The sequence below is a fragment of the Hypanus sabinus genome, chromosome 14 (assembly GCF_030144855.1).
Source record: "Hypanus sabinus isolate sHypSab1 chromosome 14, sHypSab1.hap1, whole genome shotgun sequence".
NCBI lineage: Eukaryota > Metazoa > Chordata > Chondrichthyes > Myliobatiformes > Dasyatidae > Hypanus > Hypanus sabinus.
Window position 1 is genome coordinate 64,459,475 of NC_082719.1, and position 14,617 is coordinate 64,474,091.

A 14,617-nucleotide genomic window follows, 5' to 3' on the forward strand; every position below is an offset into this window, starting at 1 on the left:
AGTGTAATGCCATAAGAAGTACGCTAGGAATGGGGGTTCACTTCTGAAAGAATAAAACTAAATAGCAGCAGTCATATAAAAATGTACCTCATCATGGTCAGGTTATACAACCACTGAAATCAGAGAAAACTGTACAGAGTAGCTCTTTCCCCCTGAGAGTTAACTTAATTCAGCTAAGATAATCATACAACTTAATGTAGAATACTGTATTAAGAATTACACAGTATTATTTAATAAAATGAATAAATTTGTTAACATTATAGTTAATAAATTTATGCACCAAGGTAAATTCATGAAATACTACTGCAATAACCCTAATGCCTACAATGTGTTTGATTCCTAATAAAACTCAATCACTTCCATCTTAAAAATCATCCTGCAAATCTTTCAAAGCAAAACTTCAGGAATAGAATAAGTTCCCCTTCACTATGCTTCTAATTTCCTAACAGTAACAGAAGTCACTGATTAAATTCTAGAATGCATAATGGAATATATATAAATGTTCATTCAACTGCAACTTATCTAACTATAACTCACACAACACCATCAACCAATGATGGAATCTCATGCAAACCTGTTGAGAAGAAAGTTCAAAATTTTTTTATAGAGTAGGAATAGGAGAATACGTAGGGATATAAATGTACCTTCAATGTTCTTTGATGGTTTGTAAGCATCATTTTTGACAATCATTTTAATGAGGTTCATACACTGAACAATGAACCGTTCAAACACTACACCTTCACCAGCGTTTGTAAATGTGTAACTAACAGCAAATTCCAATGACCTCCGAATCAACGAGATGAAAGAAAATGGATGATAATCCAAAAAGTCCAGAAGCTGCAATCAGTAAAGACCGACAGGTTATATATTTGTTAGCATATAAAGCAGAAAGCAAAATTATGGACCAGCAATGAAATCAAATTGGTAATTATATATATATTTCTAGGAAAAAAATCAGTCTCATAAATGTTTCCAATCTGAAGGACTTGTATTTTGTAATTTAATAACTACAATTAAAAATACAGCTTGCTCTAAACTGTCCTAGCTGTTGAGACTGTTACATAATTCAAAAACTCTTTCATATGTCATCTTGGGGGGAAAACATAGAATGTGGAAAGTTCTTTCAGCTTATTTTGTATGGTTCATTTTTATATCCTGTTTGCAGTACCTCCAATCAGGTAGTTGGCAGCAATAGGATGGAACATTATCCCTGATTCCAGTGCCTCACAGACTGGGAAGACAGCTTTAGGCTCTTAAATCATCATACACACTCTACTTTGGGCAGTAGATGGAATAAGTCACTTTAGGATTTAAATGATTAAATTAAAATATTGTAGTAAAGAACATAAGGCCACCTCAAACATTCCACTGCAGATATCTGTATATGCTTCAAGATTAGGTGTTTAACTGAAGGATGAAGCTGAGGTTAGCTAGCTTCAAAAAGTAAAAGGAAAATAATTAAGATAATGGGTGTCAAAACATTATTCATTAACACATACTCATATTCAGATTTTCTTTAACTTGCATTATATTTGCTTAAAATAAGAATGTGGCCATTTGACACATCAAGTTCATACCCACTCGCAGAATTCCTTGTAACTTATTCTCTTTTGTGTGCCGATCAACTCCCTCATGATTTATCTATCAAGTGTCTACTGTAATTTACAAAGGGCAGTTAACCTGCCACAAAGTCTTTGGGATGAGAAATCTAAGCAGCCAGGGGAAACACACACAGTCACAGGGAGAAGGTGCAAACTACAGACAGATGGCACGTGTGCTTGTTTACATGGGGAAATGGTAACAGTTTTGATCAGAAGTCAGGCCAATGTGTTTACAACCTGTGATTCAATATAGCTATGTGGCTTACCAGATCACTTCACAAGGTTATTAATTATCAATCGTGATTCCATATCCAATATCTGAAATTATGTAGATAACCACAATGTACTTTCTTCCCTCATGGGTATTTACTCATAATCTCAGACTCATGATCATATACTCATATTGAGGCAATCTGTATTACTTGAACTTTACGGATTTAGATGACCAAAATAAAATCCACAGTGGAATTTGCACTAATTTCCAGATATTAGTTCAGGTTATTGCATTAAAAACCTAAAACCTATGGGCAATTGCCTCACTGAAATTCATATTTCAATACATGTCAGTTAATTGAGCAAACCAAAAATGTGACAACATTTTCATGTAACAGATTCAGCTGATAGGCCATTTTTTCAATATATCACATTCACTATATTAAGTCTTTAACTCAGTGCAGAACTATTTCTCCATGGGGTTTGTATCAATGTTCCACAAATGAATATTTAATTATATTTGTGTACAAATAACACTTACGCCATAGGAGATGCATTCCCAAAAAACAACTCTCACAATTCTCAGTAACACAAAGCTGCAACACTTTTGCATATGTACATCAAGAAACATGAGTTGAAATTTTTCTACGTTGCTTTATTTTTTTCACATAAATTTCATATGAGAATATTTTATTCCTTATCTTAAATTTTCAGACAGTGATTTATAATTTTGTAAGGTCAAATTTTTGTTATGGCTACTTGGGTTTTTACAAGGTGGTTGCCTATATGGGATCAAATATGAGATTATTGTAATAATCCACCATCATGTTTATAATCTTATATCCAATCAAAATATTCCACTTTTAGAGTTGGAATTTGTACAGTTGCTGTAGATAATCCATTTATATTGACTTCATATTTTTCTCTCTCCACTCAAATTGTCTGGCTTGCGGGGCATATCCTGCAAATCTGCACTTGACAGCCTTTACATGTTCCTTAAAACTAACTTGGTTTATCTCTTCCAGTCTTCAAATGAAAATGATAACTTTTTCTCCTTCCACAGATTTTGCCTGGTCTGCTAAATGTTTCTAGTATTTTGTTATTTTATTTACTATTGCCCGTTAAATCAATTATTTGCTTTTTCCAATTACACTGGCAGAAACATCTGATTAATTTACTTTACAAAACAAAATTAAGTCCTCACCACTTTAGTGAATAGGATAATAGTCTTCTCCAGTTTTTCACCACAAGTACTCTCTGTATTGATTTGCCGACCTACGGAAAAAAGATAAAATAATATGGGGTAACTCAAAATTTACCAAGGCAGAATTAGTACAATTACAGGAAATCCACACAATAGATCCAGCATAACATGACATCAATCCTTTTCAAAGTGAGGGGCTTGCAGACTTGAGGGGCTTGCAGACTTCTTTGCCACTAAGACTCAAAACGAACCAATAGGCCCTATGTGTCATTTCTCTCCTTTTCCCCAATCTATCAGGACAAACTTATGAAAGCTTTTCACTTCTCATAAGCTATTGAGCTAAAATTCCCTCTGAAACTGAGTAATTCCTCTCCTTCTGCTTCTTATACCTTCTCTTCTATTTTGAAAACATGAATACCCTCTTCTTATTCCCATTAAACAGCTGTCTTATTATAGCATCTATTCGTTGGTCCCACATCACTTGATATTGTTAACTGCTCATGCATCTCAAACACTGATTACCCCCTTTCAAATTTGCAGTCAACATTGGAGAAAAATTAAATTGTGAGCCCTCTGCCCTTACGAATGCCAATGCTTTCTATCATTTATTTTCTTTTCAAAACCTGGCATCAATTTTCAGTCGTTTCCATCTACATAACACCATAATCTTTCCACATCTCCTGATTTTTAAAACATCTTGCCCAGCATACAGTATAAGATGAATGAAAATGGCCTCCAATTATACATCAGTAAATTCACATACTGTTATTGATTTCCAGTGAGCTAACGCCAGGTAACAAGTTGCAACCCCTCAGCAGTAATTTTGTGAGTGAGCAGTATTTCAAACACAATAGCAAACCAGAGGGTTTATTGCATTATGAGACTTGTCTCAAGATCATAGGGTTCACAAACCAATTGACAGCCCACAGGCGAGTAGCAGGAATATAGAAGCTCAAGTTCAATTCATTGCCATTCAACCATACACAAGTATATCACCATAAGAAACTTTGTTCTTTCTGATTAAGGTGCACAACACAGTACATATACCTCATATAAATAACAAGTAATAAGGTGATTTATTACACAAGTTTTAAAAAAGTTTAATGCTCCTGACACTTCATACGTGATGAGACCTGGGTGGTGGCAGGGAGTTCAGTAGTCTTATGACTTGGGGGAAGAAGCTATACCCCATCCTAACAGTTGTCTTAATGCAGTAGTACCTCCTGCCAGATAGTAGGGGGTTCAAAGAGATAGTTAAACAGATGAGAGGAAGTATTTACAATGCTAAGGGGCCCTGTGCACACAGCACTCCTGATAAACATCTCTAATTGGTGGAAGAGAGACACTGACGATCCTCTCAGCAGCTCTCGCCATCCTTTGTAGTGACTTGTGGTCAGATACCTTGCAATTCCCTTACCAGATGGTGATGCAGCTATACAGGACAGTCTTGATGATGCTTCTGGAAATGTTGATTAGAATGGAGGGGGGGAGGGCCTGGTAGGAGCCTCACTCACTTCAATCTCCTCTGGAATTGCTATTGTGCTTTCTCAACCAAAGAGTTAGTATTGAAGAAGAAGGTGAGATCAGCCTTATGGCCACTCCCAGAAACTTGGTGCTCCGAACTCGCTATGGAGAAACCACGTATGTGCAATGAGTAGTCAGCCTGCACCTCCTAAAGTCCACAACCACCTCTGTGGTCTTTTCTACATTGACACTCAAGTTGCTATGCTCTCATCATTCTACCAGCCAACCTATCTCCTTTCTGTACACTATCTCATCGTCGTTGATGAAGCCAACCACAGTTGCATCATCAGCAAATGTGATGATTTGGTTTGAATTGGATCTAGCAATACAGTCATGTGTCAACAGTGTGCACAGCATCAGGTTGAGCACGCAGCCCTGGGCAACACCAGTGCTCAGCATGAAGGAGCTAACACAGATTGACTGTGGCCTTTCTGTCAAGAAATCCAGGATCCAGTAACAGAGTTAAGTATTGAGACCCAATGAGGACAGTTTACCGACAGATGATTGTATTAAACACGGAGTTGAAGTTGATAAACACTATCCTACCACATGAGGCACCATTATCCAAGTGGGATAGAGCAGATAGAATACAATAGAAGCTATTGTATCATCAGTGGACCAAGTCGCGCAATAAGCAAACTGGAAAGGGTCCAGAAGGTAGGTTGTCATGAGGAACCCAATGCCAATCTGAAAGCATGGTCTGTAATTTCCTGTGTATTCTCTCCTTCCTTTTATAAGTAGTGGGGTTACATTTGCCACAATTCAATTGATAGGAACAACTCTAGGTTCTGAAGAAGCATGTGAAACATGATCAGCAATGCAACTGCTATTTCCAGGGCCACTTCCTTTAGCACTCTGGAGCATATACTTTACTTTTTTAGATTGAAATAATGCAAAAATCTTTATCGCTGCTCTTTAAACTCTCAGTTCCCTACCATCTCCAACAGGTTAGCTGTGTCCTTCTTTGTGAATACAGATCACAACTTTGCATTTAATTGCCAACTGGAGATCTGGGTGATCATGGTTCTATAGATCCTCTGGACTGTTATTTTCTGACTGGTTCTGTGGAAGGCAGGCAAAACCATGCACTAACAAAGACTGAGAAAACTGGTGTAGCAATGATGCAGCCTCGTTAAGACATCGGACCGCTGGAGGTGGGCTCTGCTGTTTAAAATCACACCTTGCATGGTATATGAGGAAAATATAAAATAGAGACATAGTTCAATAGATAATCAATTCTGAGGGGAGTGGTCCATTGCTTTTCCCAAGACAATTTAAGCAAAGTCAAAAAAGTGCCTGAACAGCGGCTGATGAAGCACTTTTCTTCAAGATTCCGTATAGTAAAGATCATGTCCAACAAGTATCTAAATGTACAAAATCTACACTAATTCAGGAAGCAGCTTATTTTCAGCTACTGGGAGGAATGGTGAAGCTTTCAAACTAGCAAACCTCTCATATTTGTGGTTAATTAGCTCTTCCATTCAAAGCAAACTAGTCCCATACCTTTGTGGCGTTTTTTTTGCCAATTTTGGTCAACTTTGAGCAGCCCACAGTTGGTGGTCCCTGCAGTTCCTGCAGGCTAGGAATCAAATGGTTGCCTGTGATTCGCTTTATGGCAAGAGCTTCCTCTACCTGAATCCTGGGAAATTCAGCACTCATCTTTTTGCAATGCGTTGCTGATTTTTTTTGGATGATAGTGAAGGTCACTTCGTGAAGACTCATTCCTTATCTCGACTACCCATCCAGAATAAGTACTCACCACTTAGTAATAAGTAATTTTTTTTACTTGGAATACATGTCATTTTCATGCAGGCATTTATAGGAAAATAAAGAAAAACAACAGAAGTTATGAAAAACTATACATAAACAGACAAAGACTGGCAAACAATGTGCTCAAGAAGACAAACCATGCAAATCAAAAGTAATACTGAGATTATGGGTTATAAAGATTCCTTCAAACTCAAGTCTGTAGGTCATAGAATAAATTTAGAGAGGTGGTGATTGAAATTATCTATGCTGGTTCCGGAACCTGAAGGTACTAAATGTTCCTGAATCCGGTGGCATGGGACCTAAACCTCCAGCACCTCCTGCCAGATGGCAGCAGTAAGAAGAGAGCAAGGCCTGAATGGTGATAGTCTTTCAGATGGATGCTGCTTTCTTGTGGCAGTGCTCCAGTTAAATGTATTCAGTGCTGGGGAAGGGTTTACCTGTGATGGACTGGGCTGAGCCCACCACTTTTTGAAGCATTTATTCATTCCTGAGCATTGGTCTGGTATGGAAACACCATGATGTAACCAGTTAGGATACTATCTACTGTGCAGCTATGTAAGTTTGTCAAAGTTTTAGGTGACGTGCTAAATCTACGCACGCTTCTAAGAAAGTACAAGTACTGCCGTGCTGCCTTTGAGATGACATTTTCATGCTGGTTCCAGGACTGAAATGATAACACAAAGGAATTTAAAGTTACTGACCCTCTGCATCTCTGACCGCCCCGATGAAGACTAATCATGTTCAAATTGACAAGAACATACACTAAGGGAAATGGCCAATTTTTCTTCCCTCACTATATGACAATAAGAACATAAGTTGAAATTATTATGGTTAAATTAAAAAGATGCAATCAGCTATGTAGTTTATGTGCTGTTAAGAGTGTGAATTAAATGTCCACAAATTATGATTAAATCCATTTGTTCCTTTCTTTCTTACACATTTGATGCTTCTAGCATGGAGCATAAACAGTAAAATTCTGAGTCATACAGCACAGTAAGTCTCTTTGGCCCAACTCATTCATGCGAACCAAGGTGCCATCTTGAGCTAGTCCCATTTGTTTCCATGTGGCCCACATTACTCTAGCCATCTATGATTCAGGTACGGATGCAAATGGATTTTAAATCTTGTAATTGTACCCTCTACTACTTCCTCTGGCAGCTCCATATACCCACCATCCTGTGTAGAAAACTTGCTTCGCAGTTATCATATAAGTCTTACTCCTCCCATCTTAATCCCATGTCCAATTCTACACAATATATCTCAAGTTCACTATTTATCATAACTATACTTACGACATTCCAAGAATTGTTTTAACCTCTCAAAAACTGTATTCAGAAATTCCTATAAAGATTGAAAGGGGCAGAGAAAACAGAAGTTAATATTGGCAAGCAATGAGTCTAATATACCTGTGATAGGAAAACATTTAATTCATTTTGTGAAATTTTAAAATTAAAATTGGAATACATCATAGGTTATTTTAAAAAAAACTGCTCTCCCACAACAGAATACAGGATAACAAAACCAGTGACATGTTTTTAATTCATAGAATTTAAAACAAGAAAACCCTTCTTCCTTTGAAAAATAACCATTAAAGTCATGGAGTACCATTGCTGACTATCATTGATAGATTTTGAAATAAATTAACAAGCCATTTTAATGTAAGGGATTTATCTGGTATCTTATGCTTCTCAGATTCAGCCACATTCCTTTTCATGACTGACATCTCCAAAACCGTCACTGAGTGAAATGAACTGTGGCATCACTGCTTTGTCACTTATGTTGCTGGATACTCTGTGCTACTTCAGTCAACTCCCCACGGAGACAAAAAGGACACAAGATTCCACAGGCTCCCCAGTGCCTGCTCAACTTTACCCAAGTTAAACACAAAATAAGCAAATAAGCTCCATTGAAATAAATGTTGAGAACTGGTTATCAGAAGAAATGTGAATAAATTTTTAAGTTTGATGTAATAAAAAAATCTTCTGTAGCTCGTTTCCCAGATCATTATACCCATCACCTTGCTTGGAAGAAGAGCATGGTCCAGGGCACAGGCAGCGTCATCTCAGGATCAGCAGAACATCTGCCCGACCCATCTCAGTTTAATTGTGGATGTATTCATTTTGCTAATAAGCCTTTTTTCGATTCTCAGTAAGAAACACTAATGAATGTAGTTTGACTTAATTAATCTTATAAATCAATCAACTTGATTGATTTTTCCAATGCGCTTATAGATATTCCATGGATAAAAGGTATAAATTTAGGGAAGTAAAGTCACATTACGTACCATTACTTCTAAGTTTTTATGGGGTTCCATAAACCCATGCACTGTGAGCTTGCGAAGAACTATCAGCAAAAACAAAACACATAATGAGGCACTGTCAGGTTTCCAACTTATTATACTAGAGCGCAAGAAAACACAAGCACAACTTGGTCACTTGACCCCCACCCCCTCCCCCCAGGCCTGCTCTGCTGTTCAATTTGATCATCACTGCTCTGCCTGAGCCATCTGTTTCTGTATCAGTTCCATATCATCTTCAATTCCTCATTCTTTCAAAAATGTATGCATCTCTTCTTTGAAGTGATCTAGTTTCTATAATCATCTGGGGTAGGAGTTCCAATGATCCACCACCCTTCATACGAAGAAATCTCGACACCTCAGTTTTAAGTAACTGCCCCTTCACCTTGTACCACAACCCCCACTTTTTCTCCAATTGTTCTCACTAAATTTCATTCAGGTTTACAGTTGTTCTGACCATGAAAAATATTGCCGCAATTGATTACTTACAAGCAGATGAAAACCTTGGGAGGTGAAACTCCCATTCAAGAACATGTAGATAATCCAACTCAGATTCCTCCACTGAAACCAATCTTCAGCCATAAGACCATAAGACACAGGAGTGGAATTAGTCTTTTTGGCCCATCAAGACTACTCTGCCATCCAGCCATGGCTGATCCTTTTCTCCCCTCTTCAGCCCCACTCCCCAGCTTTCTCCCTGTACTTTGATGCTGTGTCCAATCAAGAACCTATCAAGCTCTGCCTTAATTAAATATAACCAACAACCTGGTTCCCACAGCTGCTTGTGGTAATAAATTCCACAAATTCACCACCATCCAATTCAATTCAACTCACTTCACATATCAATAAACTGACAACACTGAACATAGCAAAGTTTACACAAAATAAAAATTTCAAACTTTTGATCGCATCTTTACTGTTACAGAAAGTTCATATAACCTATCAACAGTTCTGAAGTTCATCACAATATAGATAGTCCGAAGAAAGTCACTCTAAATAATATGAGAATAAAATAAATTGCTATCACCAAAACAAGTCTTACAAAATAATACATAAGTAAAAATTTCCTTCAAGCTTATAAATATCAAATACCTTTCAATGAAAGCAAAGTTCTTTCTAAGGAATTGATGGCAGCTGTTTCTCCAATGCAGATCTGCTGCAAAAAGCTGTCAGTATGATGGTTCCACAGGGAACAAACAAAGCTGTAGATTCCAGATGCCAACTGCAATAATAATAAATCTGCTTAGTTTATGATTTCTTACCATATACATGGAGGGAAGAAAAAAAATATTACTTTTTTTTTAAAAGCTACAAAAGTGAATTACTGGAGTTCATATCACATTTGCATTTAGTACATCAAGTCCTACTTCGTGAATCAGCAGTTGTTTTCAAATTCATCTTTTCTTTACTGCTTTTTATGCAGTATCATTTAACAAGATTACCAGCTTGAACTAATGTGTATAATCAGAAATTACAGTAGGCAACTGAAGAAAACCAGCAAAATCAAAAACAAATGATTAAAAATGTACAGTCAAATAACAAAAATTAAACAAATTCCAACATGCCTTATATTACTGTCTCACATTTGATTTTTTTGTACCTCTCCCCACAAAGCCATGCTGACTTTCCAAAGTAAGATTGTGATCTTCCAAAAGCAAGTAAATCATACTCTTAAGCATCTTCTCCAATGATTTCCCTTTCTCGATGCAAGGATCACCAGCCTAAAATTTCCTGATGTTCATCGTGAACAAAGGGCCCACACTGACTATTGTGCTATCTTCTGGGAACTCACCTGTGGCAAAAAAAACTCAAAGATTTCCACTTGGGTCTCAGTAATCTCCTCCCTAGCTTTTCTCCACAACTTGGGATGGATTCCATCACGCCCTGGGGCTCTAGCGATATTAATGTTTCTCAGTACCTGCATTACCTCCTCCTTCTTATCAACGAGCCATTGAATATGAACACACACCTCCATGATATAATCATTGTACACATTTTCCCTTGGTGAATACTAATGTGGAGTACTCAAACAACCTCAGCCCCTTCCTCTACTTCCACACATTGCGCTTGGATGAACCTACTTTTTTTTCTATCCTTAACATAAATACAAAAGATTCTGCAGATGCAGGGAATCCAGACTAACTTGTGCAAAATGCGTGAGGACCCCAGCAGGTCATGAAGCATCTATGGATAGGTATAAAGAGTTGGGACTTCTGGTTAAGATGACGATGGTTTAGTCCCTAAAAGCTATTGCTCTGTTTTATTTGTTATCTCTGCACTCCTTCTCTCCCTTTTTTTTAAAACTTCAAACTGTTAAACTTTTTATTTTCCTATCTACCTTCGCCTGTTTTGCGATGGCTTCTAAGACCACCAAATCCAGGAAGAAACAAGTTCCTGCCGCTAGCCCCTCAGGCAAAATTACCTTGATTTTGGCGCAACACAGACAGAAGATAATAGCTGAAATTAAGTCTTCTATTAGTTCAGTGAATTCGAAGTTGGATTGTATTACATCCATGGCGGAGGATCATACCCAATGCGTATCACATCTCAAGTCTACTACGGATACGCTAGACCACCATTTTGAAGAGCTAGAAAGCAATTATTCTAACCTAAGAGATCACAACAGTAAGTTGTTATCCAAAGTTACTGATTTGGAATGTCGAAGCAGATGTCAAAATCTGCGTATATTCGGCTTGCCAGAACGTATTGAACATGGATCTCCTGTCGAATTTTTCTCTACTCAGCTATGTAAGATTTTCAGGAACGAAATAGTTCCGACACTACCAAGATAGACAGAGCTCACTGCACTTTAGGGCCTGTTCTGGAACTGGGACACAGGCCACATCTTGTAATTACCTGTTTTCATCGCTACCAGATGAAAATTTCTCTCATTAAAGAAGCTCGTCGGAGAGGAAAACTAAAATAATGATCTACCAATTCATGTTGTCAAGGACTATGCTCCCCAAGTTCTGAGTCTGCGAGCCAAGTTTAAAGGAGTTATGAAAGAACTATATAATCGTGAATTTAGGCCTTCCCTTCAATTTTCCTTGCCTCCAAATAATTCTTACCAGTGGAGACAAAATGTGGTTTAACTCGGCTTCAGAAGCTCAGAAATTTATTGTTGACCTGCCTGTGGCTTCGACTCCCTCTGGTTCGGTTTTATAATTTACATTGGTGGTGAAGTACTTTTTTTTGTTTTTTTCCCCTGATTTTTCTTTCTTAAGTAAAAAAAAATTCACTAGTTATTAGGTTATTGCATAAAATCTGTTTACTTGTCTTTATATTTTTTCTTAAACATTAGTTCATTTCTTTTTTTCTTGTATTATTACCTTGAGTTAATCATATCAAATTTCGGTGGAATGGTTTTTCTTTTCACTTTGTATAACTTTAGCTTGTTGTGCTAAAGGTTTTCTACTTTGTAACCGATACAAAATGGAGATGATGATGATGATGTCAAGAAACAGGAAGTGGGATTATGGGCTGATTTTTCTCTGAAGAGCTTGCTGCTGCTCTTAGGTAGCTTTCTTGCTTTGGGGTCTGAGGGAGGGAGGAAACTCTAACACCAACATTAGTCATAGAACGTTTCGACCAGGGGTGGGCAAACTTCTTGACTTGTGGGCCACAAAGGGTTCTAAAAGTTGACAGGGGGGCCGGACCAGGAGCAGATGGACGGAGTGTTTTGGTAATACACCTCATAAGAGAAAATAAAGTATCATGGGATATGTAGAAAACATGTGCTTTAATTTCAATTGAAAATGAACAAATGCATTACAACAAAATATCTGTCTTTGAAGTCCCATGGTATTTAGCTATTTATTGAAATGACTTTTAAAACACTGAAAATTAAATGAACAAAATACAGCTTTTTTTAATAGTAACAGTTATTATTTTAAAGCACTGAAAATTCTGTTATCCTTCAAGATATTATCATCATCACTCTCCTCCTGCCTGTCTTTATTTCAAAAACGGTAGGAGATGCAGGTCTACTTGTCCTGCTCCTTCTTATTCAATTGTCCCCTGTGCCAAAATTCAACAACGACCAGCACAAGGACAGAACAGTGACAGCGCGCCAGTATGCGGAGCGTGTTATTTGATCTGGAGCGCATTTTCTATTTTGAGAACGTACGTGCACCTGCGCACTACTCATGTCCATCACTTAAAAGAAGTGACATGTAACATGTAAGGCTTATTGAAAAAAATATTTTCAAATGCATTTTTTACATAACACAACGAAGAAACTTATTTTTAATTTCAGTGGGAACAATGTTGTTGGTCTCCCTTTTTAGCCAGTGCATCAAAGTCTGGATTTAGATTTGTTGTGGCGATTCTCAGGATGGATCTGAGGTGTTGGTCAGTTAACTTGGATCTGTGGCTGGCTTTGTTGATGTTCATGACGCTGAACGCCTGTTCACACAAATAGGTCGAGCCGAACAAAGAGTAAAGCGCAAATGTGGAGTAATACGCTGCACCTCAACAAAGGTCAATGTATATAGAGTGCGTCATCTATTGGGAAAACGCCAGAATTGCGGGGAAAAAACGTTAACAAGGTTTATTAATATAATTTCATCAAGTTCTGCGGGCTGGATTTAAAAGCTTAACGGGCCGCATATGGCCCCCGGGCCGTAGTTTGCCCATGCCTGGTTTAGACGTTATTCAGGACGTTTTTTAGTCCTGTTCTTCTTGTTTTACACTTTTGCCGCAGAGCTGTTACTTGAATTTCAGACAAAGTTTATGCCTACTATCCTCTTTTTTTTAAAAGGACAATGGTTAGTCCATTGAATTTTGTAAGCTGGAGTGTTAGGGGATTGAACCATCCTGTTAAAAGAAAGGAAGGAGTTTTCACATCTTAAACAGCTTAATGCAGCAATTGTTTTTTTGCAAGAAACACACATTCGTAATTATGATAACTCTCGTCTTATGTCCAAATGGGTGGGGCAGCACTTCCATTCAACTTTTCAGGCTAAAGCCAGGGGTGTTTCAATTCTTATAAATCAAATGTTCCCTTTGAGCTTCATAATAAAGTATCTGATACAAATGGTCCTTTTATTATTGTCTCTGGGATATTATATAACACATTGGTAGTTTTGGCCAATTTATATGCCCCCAGTTCGGATGATGTGGAGTTTTTTGATCATTTCTTCTCTCTATTGTCGAGTTGAGTTCATATTTTCTCATATTGGGTGGTGATTTTAACAGTTGATTAGATCCAATTTTGGACCGATCATCCTCTATTCCTCTTTCCTTTCTAATTATGGTATCTTGGATTTATGGCGTTTTCATCTAAATGTGAGAGATTTTTTTTTAACATGTCCATCATACTTTTACTAGAATTGATTATTTTTTAATTGATAATCAGTTGATTACATCTGTTCGCTTGTGTGATTATCGGAGCATATTGATTTCAGATGATGCCCCAGTCACCCTGTCTATAATTCTTTCTGATTCCCCTCTTTGTTGTCAGATAATGATTTTGTAACATTTATGGAGGACCAGATAACTTTTTTTTAAAAACTAACACGTCATCTGAAACCTCAAGTCAGGTTGTTTGGGATGCTATGAAAGCATACCTAAGGGTCAAATAATTTCATATACTGTGAATTTAAATAGAAAAACCCATAAAGAGCGATTAGATCTGGTTAATCAAATTAAAGCAATAGACCAACTATATGCCCAAACTAAAAATCTGGAGCTGTATAAGAAACAAGTGGAACTTCAAACTAAGTTTGACCTTGTTTCCACTTACCCAATTGAACGCCAACTTCTGGAAAGTAAAAGCCGGTTTTATATCCATGCTGATAAATCAGGTAAAGTTTTAGTCAATCAACAAAGACGCTCCAAAGTTAAACAACATATTAGAAAAAGCTGAATGGAAAATGGTAATATTACCTTGAATCGTTCTGAAATTAATGATATATTCCAGAACTACTATTCACGAGTCTAAACCTCTGAATCCTCAGACGATAATATTCCTGTCAAGCATTTTTTTTTAAAAAGGTTTAAACATTCCTT

The 14,617-nt window shown here is 37.3% G+C and overlaps 1 protein-coding gene across 2 annotated transcripts in view; it reads right to left on the bottom strand.

Moving 5' to 3' along the window:
* The window catches only part of ipo11 (importin 11), a 414,929-nt gene that overhangs the window by 329,877 nt on the left and 70,435 nt on the right, over positions 1-14,617 (bottom strand). For both annotated transcript variants that reach the window (XM_059989330.1, XM_059989331.1), the window contains exons 7-11: positions 9,701-9,830; positions 8,597-8,655; positions 7,605-7,653; positions 3,019-3,089; positions 645-837 (exon numbers count right to left, since the gene is read on the bottom strand). In XM_059989330.1, the coding sequence (XP_059845313.1) occupies positions 645-837; positions 3,019-3,089; positions 7,605-7,653; positions 8,597-8,655; positions 9,701-9,830 (502 nt within the window). The remainder of the gene's footprint in view (positions 1-644; positions 838-3,018; positions 3,090-7,604; positions 7,654-8,596; positions 8,656-9,700; positions 9,831-14,617) is intronic.